The sequence below is a fragment of the Musca autumnalis genome, unplaced genomic scaffold (genome assembly GCF_047663935.1).
Source record: "Musca autumnalis isolate F117 unplaced genomic scaffold, ASM4766393v1 scaffold_3, whole genome shotgun sequence".
In the NCBI taxonomy this organism is placed as follows: Eukaryota; Metazoa; Arthropoda; class Insecta; order Diptera; family Muscidae; genus Musca; species Musca autumnalis.
Genome location: NW_027411866.1, coordinates 163,418,977 through 163,431,829, shown reverse-complemented (window position 1 = coordinate 163,431,829; position 12,853 = coordinate 163,418,977). Strand labels below are relative to the sequence as shown.

Here is a 12,853-nt window from a genome sequence, read left to right as displayed (position 1 = left end):
ACGGTCATAAGTTTCTTCTAAGCGCTTGTAAAATATATTTTTGGTCTGTTCGTCCTTGTCTTCAGTGGGAGCATGAGCGCAAATAAAGCTGATGTTGACAAATTTTGCTTTTAATCGAATTGCAGCGAGTCTTGATGTTTTAACCTCTGACCAACTATAAATCCGCAACCAAACTCATGCTTTGTGTCATGGCAGCTATAATACAGTGCGTCACCTTTAGGTGTTGTTGTGACGCCTTTCCCGTTAAATATTATTTCCTGTATGGCAGTAATGTCGGCCTTGTACTTTTCAAGTACATCTGCCAATGGGTAAAGAGTGCGAACATTCCAGGTGCAGATTCGCAGATCATGGTCCTTAAAACGTTTGCGGGGCCGTCAACTTTAGAGGGCTTTGTTTTTCTTTTCTTTCGTTTTTGTTCATAGTAGGCATATGCTAACTCACTACTTTTAACGTGTGTTAAAGGCAACTCCCCAAGTGACACCACGGGGAGGTCAGTGTCCACTTGAGATCAAAGAGGGACCAAGATAAATCCTGGGCTTTGCTGTGTTATTCCATTCCTTGGTATCTTCCATCCCCTACGTCACCCAGCGACACAATCACATATGAACATCTATATCTCAAAATTGGAATAACCTAGGAAAATAATATAAAGGCTAATCCAAGCAAAATCTTGAAACTTTAAAACCCCTAAAAATATGAACGTTGACCACGATTTATTTTGTCTTTTGATTTTTCTCATTTATGAAGATTGTAGTTTAAGAATCCGCAAATACTTCCCAGGTGTAAACACCTTCCATTTAAAGTTGGTTCAAGAGCACCGTGTTATATTATATGTTGCATTCCTACAAATATGCAATTTTATATTATATACATAAAGTGTACTTCCAACGTATAGCATTTATTTAATTGCTTTATAATCTTTTTCTTTTTTTTTTTTTTGCAAATTAACATTGACATAAAACTAATACTTTCTTTCTCATTCTTATTTGTTATTCGTTACATGTATCGCACATTAAAACTGCAATACCACCAAATGATGTCATAAATTGTCAACAATAACAACAATTGCAAAAATGTTTGCCAAATCCTGGATTAAACGAGCAGTTGAAATGTCAGTGGCCAAAACGACAGCAGCATCAGATACCACCACTACAAATGAAGAAACCGCAGATGAAGAAGAAAATAAACGTCTTGCTTTACTCGAAAGAGAGAAATCTTTAAGACGCAAACATTATGGCCATAAAATTCATAAAAAGAAATATAAGGATTATCAGCACTATCACTCGGTCATGATGATGAGGCAACATCCAACAACAGCCACCACAGCAATGACGGCAACAGTGTCAACACAAACCTCATTCCCAGCAATGACAACTTCATCGCCATCACCAGAGGAGAAAACAAGCAAAACGCCAACGGTAACGAAGCTCATAAAAATGGATAACGCCAACCGCAATGATGGAGATAATTTACGTTACCACAAGGATAAATATAGTAAGAAATTAAAGATGGAACGTAGCAAGGCTATGATGCCCCCATCACCCATATTTGTATTGAAATCAACGAGAAGGGGAGGAGAGGGCCATGACACATCACCAACAGCGTTGGCAGCCAGCAAGAAACCTTTTTACGAAGGACAAATCAATTATTATTTGGAAACTGAGGATGATGATGATGCTCGGGGCAATGAGGCCCGTTTCATTACCAAAGGTGATCGAATGGATACCAACGACTGGTATCGCAAATTAAGTCCAGTCTTAAGAAATGGTGTCAAAACATCCGCAAATCATCAAGAAGATCGAACACCAAGTGGTAGTGGAATGGGACGACCAGGTGCGGCAACACCCTATCATCACTTGCGCAATCATCATCAGAAACATCATCACCATCAGCACAATCAACAACATCATCATCATCACTCACGCAATCATGCCTATCAGCGTAAAATGATACCCAAAAAGATGATGGCAACTACAACTCCATTACCACCACCTTCACGCAAGCATTCAACCACTGCGGATGACTCCAGCGTACATGAGTTGGCCCATCAAATTACCGATTTGAAGGAATTCGAACGTTACTATGCAAAATGGCCTCACTTAGCCAGAGTCCAATCACAACTGCATGACGAACAACTGAGGGAACAGTTGGAGTTGCAAAATCTTCAACAGCAACAATTGAGCAACTATCAGGATTATGAATATGATGAAGATTATTTTGAGGCTCTGCAGGGAATTAGATCGCCCTTGGGTAGCCGTGATTTAACAGACAATGCTGAGGAAAACTTACCACCTTATATACGTAAATACAATCGACGCAATAAACAATTATTGGATTTGCTTGAAGGTACTTTACCGCCACCCACAAGACCGCCACAACAATTGCGTTGGGCTGGTTCAAAGCTGCAACCAGGACCTCGTGACTCCAGCACCAGCAGCAGCAGTGTGGGTAGTATGTCGGTACGAATCGATGATGATTATTTAAAGGAGAAACGTAAACGTTATCATCAACGCCAAAAGCAAATTCATGATTTATTTGAGGAACAACGGGCAACCACCAGCACAACAACAGCACCAGCAACTGTCCGACCCACTACATCCTATTCATATGACCACCCCCAGTCACACAAGGAAAGCCAAGAGAACAGCAATCGTAGTGACAACAGTGAACCAGAACTTGAAAATCATTTACCCGACGAAGATGTTAGCATTTCTATGGAAACAGCAGAAGAACAGCAGCAGCATCAGGGCACAAATTGGCAAAAGGAAATTGCAAGTAAATCAACATCGTCATCAACATCAACAGCATTTTCGGCATCTTCATCAAAAACAGGAAATTTACCAATTCACTGGCAGCAAATGGAAAAATTAATAACACCAGCAACACGTATGGGGGCAAATGGTGGTGGTGCGGGTGGTGATGTACAGGTGGCAACAGCTCCGGCCACTGCTGTAATGCCAGTCACACCTAAACCAGCCATGTTCAAATTACCTTCCTACCCCTCAATTGCTGGTAGTTACATACAACGCCCCAGATCACGTAGTGCCCAATTTGCACCCAGCTCGGGTTCAGAATTTCGACGCGTTACTCCCTCAATTTATACAAACAACAATAATAATTTCATAAATGCTGGTGGTTTTGTGGCGTATAATGGTCATGGATTAAGTCCCAAATCAATGACAGCCCGTTTTACAGGCAATTCATCAGCAACGACAATTTTAACACCAACAACAAACACATCCAACAAGAGCAATAACAAAGATAACGCAGCAAGTGTTAAATCATCATCAACATCCAACCGATCATTGTCCAGATCGTTGCCGTCGTCATCATCATCATCCTCACCGGCTTCTGTTAGTAATTCATTTGTTTATCATCGTGTTGTGGATGCATCACCGCGCCTCGTTGGTGCTGGGCTAACTGGTCGCAAACAGCGTTTACCATTTGTGGCCATAACCGATCGTCGTTTGGAAACGTCAAAGAAATCCCTAACAGATCATCAGAAAGACTTTGAACAAAATCACTATCCGTTGCCTTAAATCAAATAATAAAAAATAATAAACAAACATAAAAAAGAAACACATGAAAACAAAGTCTTTAAAAGATAGAGAATATGATGCTGTCACCCCGGCACCAATAAAATTAACTTCAACATTGAATATACATTTTATGGGATTGGGTTGGAAGAACGAGTAATAGAAAATTATAACAAGAGCTGTAACATGCTGCAGAGGAAATAGGGGGTAAAAGGAATCTATTAGGGTGTAGATTAAAGTGTAAATATATTAAGAAATTATAAAACGAATGGAGCTGTGTTTAGGATGAATTGAAAGGAAGTGAAAATTAAAATGAAATGCTTTAATTAAATGACTCTAATGGGTTCTATTTATTCTCTATTTCCTCTGTTCATGTGAATATTTAATTACGTCATAATAGTATTACAATGAAAATGTATAAATAAATTCAAAAGAAATCAATTGTAAATGTAAGTACCGAAACAAACAGACACACACTATTATATACGTAGCCTATAGGGTGTAATAAAACTTCCCTGAATTTAAACGTATAGTGAAATATGTTTAAACTCATCTTGTAAACTATATAACAATCTGAAATAGCCTTTCAGAATATGTGACAAATATGTGAATATATTAACATACATACTTTTCTGACGTAAAATACTTGCTTCGAACACGTAGTATATAATATAATACTAGGTCACTTCATAAAATGATATAATAACGATAAAAAGTAGTGAAAATGGGGTTTCTTAGATCTTAACTTTCTTTCACAACGTATTTCGATTTTTTCTAGAAGGGTTGAATATTGTCTTTCAAACAACCCATACATTTCTTAATCGTTTACCAAATCGCTAAGTTATAGTTGTCGATGTGTTTAGAAGCTGCTTAGAATATACCAAACAATATAAATATTTATTATTACTTACGTACTTAGCTGGCCCATTACAGAACATTTGTTCCATAGGCCGAACTAAGAAAAGATCTCCATTTCTCTCTATTTGTTGCTTCGCACTCTGGAATACCGAGCCTTTTCATCTCTTCATCCACTTGTTTGCGCCATCTATTCCTTGGCCTGCCAATTCTGCGTGCACCGCAGCCAAGTGGTCCGTATTTATACGCCTTTTTAGCGGGTTCATATTCGCTCATTCGTATGCTATGGCCTAGCCAACGCAATCGCTGCATCTCGATACGTTTAATTATATTGATGTCGTTGTATAGCAGATACAGCTCGTGGTTTATGCGACGTCGATATTCACCGTCAACGCAGATTGGTCCGTAGATCTTTTGAAGAATTTTTCTCTCAAACACACCAAGCACTGCCATGTCTGCTTGCGCAAGTACCCAGGCTTCGGAGCCATACATCAGCACGGGTAGTATCAGAGTTTTGTAGAGCGTTATTTTTGTTTGACGAGATGTGGCTTTGTGTTTAAACTGCTTATACCTGGTTTACACTATCAATCAATGTCATATGACACGAAATAAAAACATTCCATATATACCCACGGAGGCAATGTGGAGACGTAGTTTTTTTACATTTTTGCTGGTGTGGACGCATAGAGTAAATGGCGTAAGGAAAATCTCCAATATTACACATATTAGCGAATATATAACGATGGAAAATTTCATGTCATATGACATTTACATATAGTGTAAACTACCCCTTACTTAAACTAAAGTAGCATCTGTTGTTGGTCAATACAATTCTTCTTTTTATTTCACAACTGATGTCGTTTGTTATGTTTTCGGAGTCTTTTACTACCTCAAATTTATAGGAACCAACTACCGATCTCAATGGACGCATTGCGCGTCGACACCATTAACTTGTTCTTCTCACCGTTTACCGCAAGACCCACTTTAGCAGATTCTCCTTCGATCTTCATAAAGGCATCGGTTACTTCTTTTACTGATCGTCCCATGATGTCTATATCATCAGCATAAGCAAGTAACATGTGGCTATTGGTGTAGATTGTGCCACTTCTTTTGACGTTTGCCTCTCGTAAAACCTTTTCTAGCTGGATGTTAAAAAAATCACACGAAAGGCTGTCTTCTTGTCTGAAACCTCTTTTGGTACAAAACTCTTCGGAGAGGTTCTTTCCTATTTTAACTGAAGATCTCGTGTCAGTTAAAGTCATTTTACAAAGCAGGATGAGCTTTGCGGGGATACCAAATTCAGACATGCCTTGGAATACCTTTGAACGCAGCGGGCTGTCGAAGGCTGCTTTATAATCGACAAAAATGTGGTAGGTGTCGATCTGCATCTCTTGGGTCTTCTCCAGGATTTGCCGCAGGGTAAATATCTGATCAATGGTAGACTTGCCAGGTCTAAAACCGCATTGGTAGGGTCCAATTATCTCGTTGACACACACAATATCCCTGACACGATCTTGTAGGCCACAGGGAGTAGACTTATGTCCCTATAGTTAGAGCATACAGTCTTACCTCCCTTCTTGTGGACGGGGCACAGGATATGCAGGTTCCAATCGTCGGGTACGCGTTCTTCCTGCCAGATGGTTCTAACTAGCTGATGAATACACCTTATCAGCGTGTCGCCTCCGGTTTTGAACAGCTCGGCTGGTAAGCCAACGGCTCCTGCTGCCTTATTATTCTTCAGCCGATTTATTGCTGCCCTAACCTCATCTTGGTTGGGCGGTATACATTCAATGCCATCTTCTGGGATTGGGTCTGTGGTATCGTCGTCGTCTTCGCTGCTATTGGATATCAACAGTTTTGAAAAATGTTCTTTCAATATCCTGAGCACACTATTTATATCAGTTGCCAGATTACCTTGCTGGTCTCTACAGGAGGATGTGCCTGTACCAAAGCCATCAGTTTGATGCTTGACTCTTCGGTAGAATTTTCATTCTGGTTCCTGCACATCTCTATTATTTCACACTCCCGCTTTTCCATCTCTCACATTTTCCTGCGGAAAAGACGTTTCTCCTCTCTCCTTTTCTCCCGATATCTCTCTCGTGCGCTACGTGTTGCTACGGATTGTAAAGTAGCCCTAAATTCCGCATTTTTCTCTTCGGTAGCAGCACGACACTCCTGATCATACCATGGGTTTCTTGGCGCAGGTCTCTGGTATCCAAGTATGGATTTTGCGGCTGTTTGCATGGAGTGGGCAATACTTTGCCCTTGCGCTGATACGTTATCGGGATGAGGAGTGCTTTGATTAAGCAATTGGGCTAGTTGAGTGGAATATGCTGTTGCTATCTGTTGTGATTGCAGCTTATCGATGTCTAACTTTCGTGTTGTGTCTGTTCGTACATTGTTTGCTACGTTTAACCGGGTGCGTACTTTTGCTGCAACAAGGTAGTGGTCCGACTCTATGTTTGCTCCTCGGGTCGACTCCGAGAGTGAATTCCTATACCACCAAAAATGAATTAAATATGCAAAAATTTTTAACTTTTTCCTATATTTTGGCCTATATAAGCTAACGTGTTAGTCTTACCTTACATATTCATTAGATAGGGCAAAAAATAGCAAAGTTAGAAAGTTTTTGTCGGTTTTCCTTTTTTGCTCGAGTATATTCTGGACGGAATTCTTCCGCGTGAGAAAATCTTTAAGCTTTCAAAATTTGTGAAAATGAAGGGGCAATACAAATCATAGGGACTACATGCAATAAAAATTATGATGTAAGCCAACATTTTAGTGTGCTTAGCCTTAAAAGAAGACCTCCAGTTGTAAAGCTCAGAAAAAGCCATTTTTCATGATTTTTTAGCAGACTTTTTTCTTCATCTGAAATAGAAAAATATTACGAAGTTTTGAGGCCGTCTACAAAACCCTGTTTTTATTAAAGCATTTTGCGATGCCAGCTCTAGCTCGAAAATTAATAAACCAATTGCCATATATTTTTGTGACCGATTTCGAGAAAAACGCAGTTTATATGCTGCATACAAAATAAAAGAAATTTTTCCAATCCAACGATTTCTGAGCTATGGCGGGATGATTCTGTGGTTGATCAACAACGAATTTATTATGCCCTAATTCAGAAGCGTAACCATCCCATTTTCACATATAGTTTATAGATTATTCGAAATTTACCAAAATACATAAACATACAGTTTTTGTGAGGAAGTAACGGGTAAAACTGATAAAGGACAATGAAAACGTGACAATGTCGATTTCTTGGATATGGGAAACCTACATATAATTTTCACTGAAACATTTTTGTAGAAAATTTAATTTTGTTTTACTTTTTGAGTTCAAGAACAAAAAGGGAAGGAACTGAGCTAGAAAGACAGCATATTCGACAGAAAGGTTCCTCATTCTATTTAACTGAAAACATTTCATCTAAATATGATGAAACAATATCTTCAAACAGAGATATAAAGCTATTTTCTCAATGATTGATTGATCAAAAAATTCATTATGTCATAACTCAGAAATTTCAGCTTTGGGATCCGTGCGGGTTCTCAATTGGGGCTTTCATTCCGAAAAGAAATTTTGCCAACCCCAGATCTTGACTTCCATTTTGTGTCACAGGGTATTCAGTAAGATTTCCCATAGGGACCACAAAGTCTTTAATAAAGACAAGGATGACTTCTCATAAAAAACAAGATGAGACTACCAATAGACCTTTGTGAGAAGACCAGTAAGACTTCTGACGAAATAGGTTAAATGTCCAATCTTAATCCGATTGTCATAGAACTTAACTTTTGTTTGCAAAAATGTGAAGAATCAATTGGATTAACAAAATAGGGATGAATAGACTACACTTCAGAGGATAGTATATATCCTGTGAATTGTCCTTTAACTTAGTATAATATACCGTTTGCATATATGTTTTCTTATACATTTCTTTTAAAATAAATAAAAATTGTTTGTTTTGTTTATTGCTGAAGATTCACGGAGGCACGCGCAAAGGGAACTTTGTTAAAGACAAAATTCCAACAACAACCTCACAGGCAACTTTGGTGATGTTCTTTTGAACTCACAGAATTCGATGAATTCTTAGTTGATACGTGCTGACATGTTGCAGAATATTTTGATTTTGGTGTTTCTTTGAAAAAGCCGAAAAGTGAGTGTGATTCTCATTCATATGGGAATACTAGACACTTAAAGAAGCCAATTTATAATTCCCTTCGCCGGGATGAAATCATGATATTGGTAGCGATCAGTAAAATTTTGCAACACTGTCAGTTCGTTCTGAAAAACATTACTATCTGTAATAGAGGTAATAAATGAAGTTGAGCCAATGGGGGAATACTCCAACTCAAGCAATAAATAAACATTTTTAAAATATTATTGTTCCAAATTTAATGTTATATTTCTATAACGTGGAAAAATGTTGCCCGGAGTCAGAGTCGAGTTATTTTTTTCGACTCAGACTCCGACTCCAGCAAAATTGCTCGACTCCGACTCCGAAACCCTGCTTATATGCATGGTAATTAATGACCATTAATTTCCAAAACACTCAAACTACAGACTATAGTGCGATTTGTCAGTCATTAAGAAACCTCTTCTTAAACGTTTTAAATAATTGGGAGACCCTTGGCAGTAATGAGATATTTATATGCCATCTTTAGGTAGACAGGGTGTCTATATCTGTTGAAGTTTATGTGATATTCATTATTACACCCTAAAAAGCATAAACAAAGAACATACATATTCACACAGAAACGTATCTAGAATAAGCTTTATATGGTAACACGATTATGTATTTAATAATAAATATAAATAATAACTATAAGAAATTATCTAAATATAATATAAATATATGTACGCTTAGATGTTAAGTTAGAGCAATAATATAAGAATTTTGTATGATAGGCTTTAAAGGAACGCGACATAAATAATTGTATGGAGTATAAATAAAAATTTGAAAAAAATATTTTTAAAAATGTCTTTGAAAAGCTTTCGCGTTTACAAAATATCAATGTGCAATATTTCAAGTAAACAAACGTTTTAATTGTTAATAGAAATTAAACCACCAATTTAGTAAAACTATAAAAAATTATGTTGAAATAAATTAGGTGCTGTAAACGTTTGCATCTGTCAGTAATGTGGAATAGTTCAATATTTTGTAACAATGACTTCCTAATTTTATTTAAAATACTGAGATGCTAGAAAATAGCTTGATGGCTACTCATATTTCCCCTTTAAAAACCATATAGACTTCGCTGTTGTAAATTGCACCAATTTTTTCCATTGCAATAGGGTGACAAACGTTTATAGCCGAACACACAATACACCTATACACAATATTAGTATGTATTACAAACCAAAAAAATTAAAGGAAAACAACAACAGTATTGAAAAACATAGTTTTATTCTTTTATAATTTAAAATAATATGTTGTTGAATAGGTTTTATGTTAAATTGTGTAGAAAGAAAAACATTTACAAATAAGTATCCACTATATTTTATTATACTAGGTTTCAATTGAATGCGAAAATGCAACAACAACAACTCGAATATCATTAAACACACAAATAACAACAAAATAAAATTTTAGTTAAAAAATGCTATAAAAACAATAAAAAAAAACGTATCCAGTAAATAACACGTAAAACGTGCTTTATAGTTGTAAATAAAAACGTTTATAATAAGGTAGACATTATTGAAATATATACATAAACAGGGTGTTTCAAAATAAATGGAATAGAACATTAAATAGGTATTTTTCAGACAAATTATAAACAATATTGACCTTAAGCTTTAGTATTTACAATAAAGTTTTGGACTATAAAATCCCTGTTAAGATGCAGAGTTTTATTCTTATGTCATTGATATTTCACCTATAACATAGCTTAAATGTTTAAGGTACAAGGTGAATTATGCTTAACTGTTACAACGATTCAGCAGTCTATGCTGAAAACCTGCCACAACAGAAAAAACAGTCTCTCTTTTTCAAAATAAATAACCTTTTATGATATGGCAAGAATACCACTTGAGGTTGGGTTTTCGAACTTTCGGTCTATTAAGGAGAGAAGTATGGGTTAATGAAATTATATCGATTTAACAAAGACTACTAAAACTGTAGTGCGAAAGCTGTATTAAGGAGTGGTTCCAAATCTTTGCACATTTAGGGGTTAATATCACGGGAAATACTCGCCTCCCCAGCCACAAAGATATAATGTTGTAGTCATAATCATTTCAATACCGTCCCAGAAGTGACCTTAAAGACCTATGAATGAATGAATGTCGATGTGAACAGCACAGCAAAGTGTATCTTCAGTAAACATTGTGCCAATATTTTGAACTTGTGTAAGGAAAGTATCTGAAGCTGTAGTTAGATATAGACATTTGGATAAAATTTTACTATCCCAGCAAAAAAACTCCTTACTAAATAATATAGTACTTTTTGATAGTCGTAACTACTTACAAAACTAGTTATTCTGAAAAATAAGTTAAAAAAAATCTAATTTAAAACAGTTGAGGTGGAATTTGTTTTCAATTTCAACACACTTCTTATTTATGCCCTACACCACTATGTGGGGAGGGTATTATAAGTTGGTTTCGGCCAAAAAGTTTGTAACGCATCGAAATAATTTTTGTAGACCCATACATATATACGAAAAAAAGTCTCGCCGAGCTGAGTCGATCTGGCTATGTGTGTCCGTCCGTCTGTCCATATAAACCTTGTAATCACGCTACAGGTCGCAATTTTAATCCGATCATCACCAAATTTTGGGTGTTGATGAAGGTCCCGGAGGGGAAGAAGCCTATTGATTTTGGTGATGGTCGGATAATATTCAGGGGTCGGAATGGGCAAAAAATGTATTTGGAGAAAAAGTCAACATTTTATTTCAAAGCGAAAATCTCCGCTTCTATATGACGTATATTAAAAGCAAAACCTGCTAATGAAAGTAGAAAATATCACCTTTGCAAGGATGTAACATAGGCTGTCGTAGGTGGTCAAACAAGATAGCCGCTAATAGAACCCAACTTTTCATTTTTGGGATTTTAATAATAATGACGAATATCACAGCTTTGGTTGGGGACCTTCCAAAAACAAAGTCTGACTATAAAAGCAGAAAATTCCATCTTTACAATGATGTAAAACAGGTTGGCGAAGGTGGTCAAATAACGGAGATATCGCAATAGGAGGTAAAAGATCCCATTTTTTTATTTTTTTATTTTTTTTTTGTTATCACGCTACAGGTCGCAATTTATCAGATCGTCACGAAATTTTGGAGGTTAATGGGCGTCCTACAGAGGAAGAAGCCTATTGAGTTTGGTGATGGTGGGCTAATAAACTTATTTGGAGAAAAGGCCAACGTTTTATTTTATTTTTTCCATTTTTTTTTTTTTGTAATCACGCTACAGGTCGCAGTTTTGATCAGACTATAGCCTTGGCCCACTTGTTTTATGGATTTGATCATGTGACCTTGATTTGTAGTCGAACACTCTACACACTCGAACAGTAAAATCACTTCTTTTCAAAAAAATATTTATGGATGAAAAGGTTACATTTTAAACAAGTTTTGGTATATGTATAAAGTCTAATCTGTCAGCCCCTCGATGTTAAGGGTAGATTTTTGAAACCAAAAATTGTGGATACTTAATCTAAGTAGTTATTTTTATTGACATTATTCTGTAATGGGTTACATAATTACTAACGGATCCGATTTTTTGCTGGGATGTGATCGGTTTCGACCAAATCGGATAATACATTCTTAAGTTATCGTGGTTGAGAAGCTTTTGGGTAATTGTCTTAGGAAGTATGAACTTTACCCCAAAGAAATAATTTTACCGATAAAAATAAGTAACTAAAATAAAAAATAGGCAAAAAAGAGCTATAGTCGGACGCGGCCGACTTTGTGATACCCTACACCAGTACCCCTGGACATTTAATGTTCACGGAATTTCTTTTATATGATTAGATGTTCGGCCATTCATACATAAGTTGACATACATGATAACATACGGGAGAAACGGCACTAAATTTTGGGTTGGGTGTAGAGATGAATGGTGTTATATAGGTATATTTGGTATTGGGCTAAGGAAAAGAGTTGGAATTCTGACTTACTATTTATTAGTACTTACTTACTTACTTAGTTGGCCCATTACAGAACATTTGTTCCATAGACCGAACTAAGAAAAGATCTCCATTCCTCTCTGTTTTTCGCTTGACTTTTTGGAATACCGCGCCTTTCCATTTCTTCATCCACTTGTGTGCTCCATCGAAGCTTAGGCCTGCCGATTCTGCGTGCACCGCCATGTGGCATATATTCATACGCCTTTTTAGCGGGTTCATCATCGCTCATTCTTATGATATGGCCTAGCCAACGCAATCGTTGCATCTCGATACGTTTAACTATATGCATGTCTTTATATAGCTTATATAGCTCGTGGTTCATACGACGTCGATATTCACCGTCAACGCA

The 12,853-nt window shown here is 36.8% G+C and overlaps 1 protein-coding gene across 3 annotated transcripts in view; it reads left to right on the top strand.

Moving 5' to 3' along the window:
• LOC141398062 (uncharacterized) overlaps positions 1-3,579 on the top strand; it is a 367,734-nt gene extending 364,155 nt beyond the window's left edge. For all 3 annotated transcript variants that reach the window (XM_073975203.1, XM_073975204.1, XM_073975205.1), the window contains exon 5: positions 1,105-3,579. In XM_073975203.1, the coding sequence (XP_073831304.1) occupies positions 1,105-3,539 (2,435 nt within the window). In that variant the 3' untranslated portion in view covers positions 3,540-3,579. The remainder of the gene's footprint in view (positions 1-1,104) is intronic.
• Positions 3,580-12,853: the final 9,274 nt, after the last annotated feature.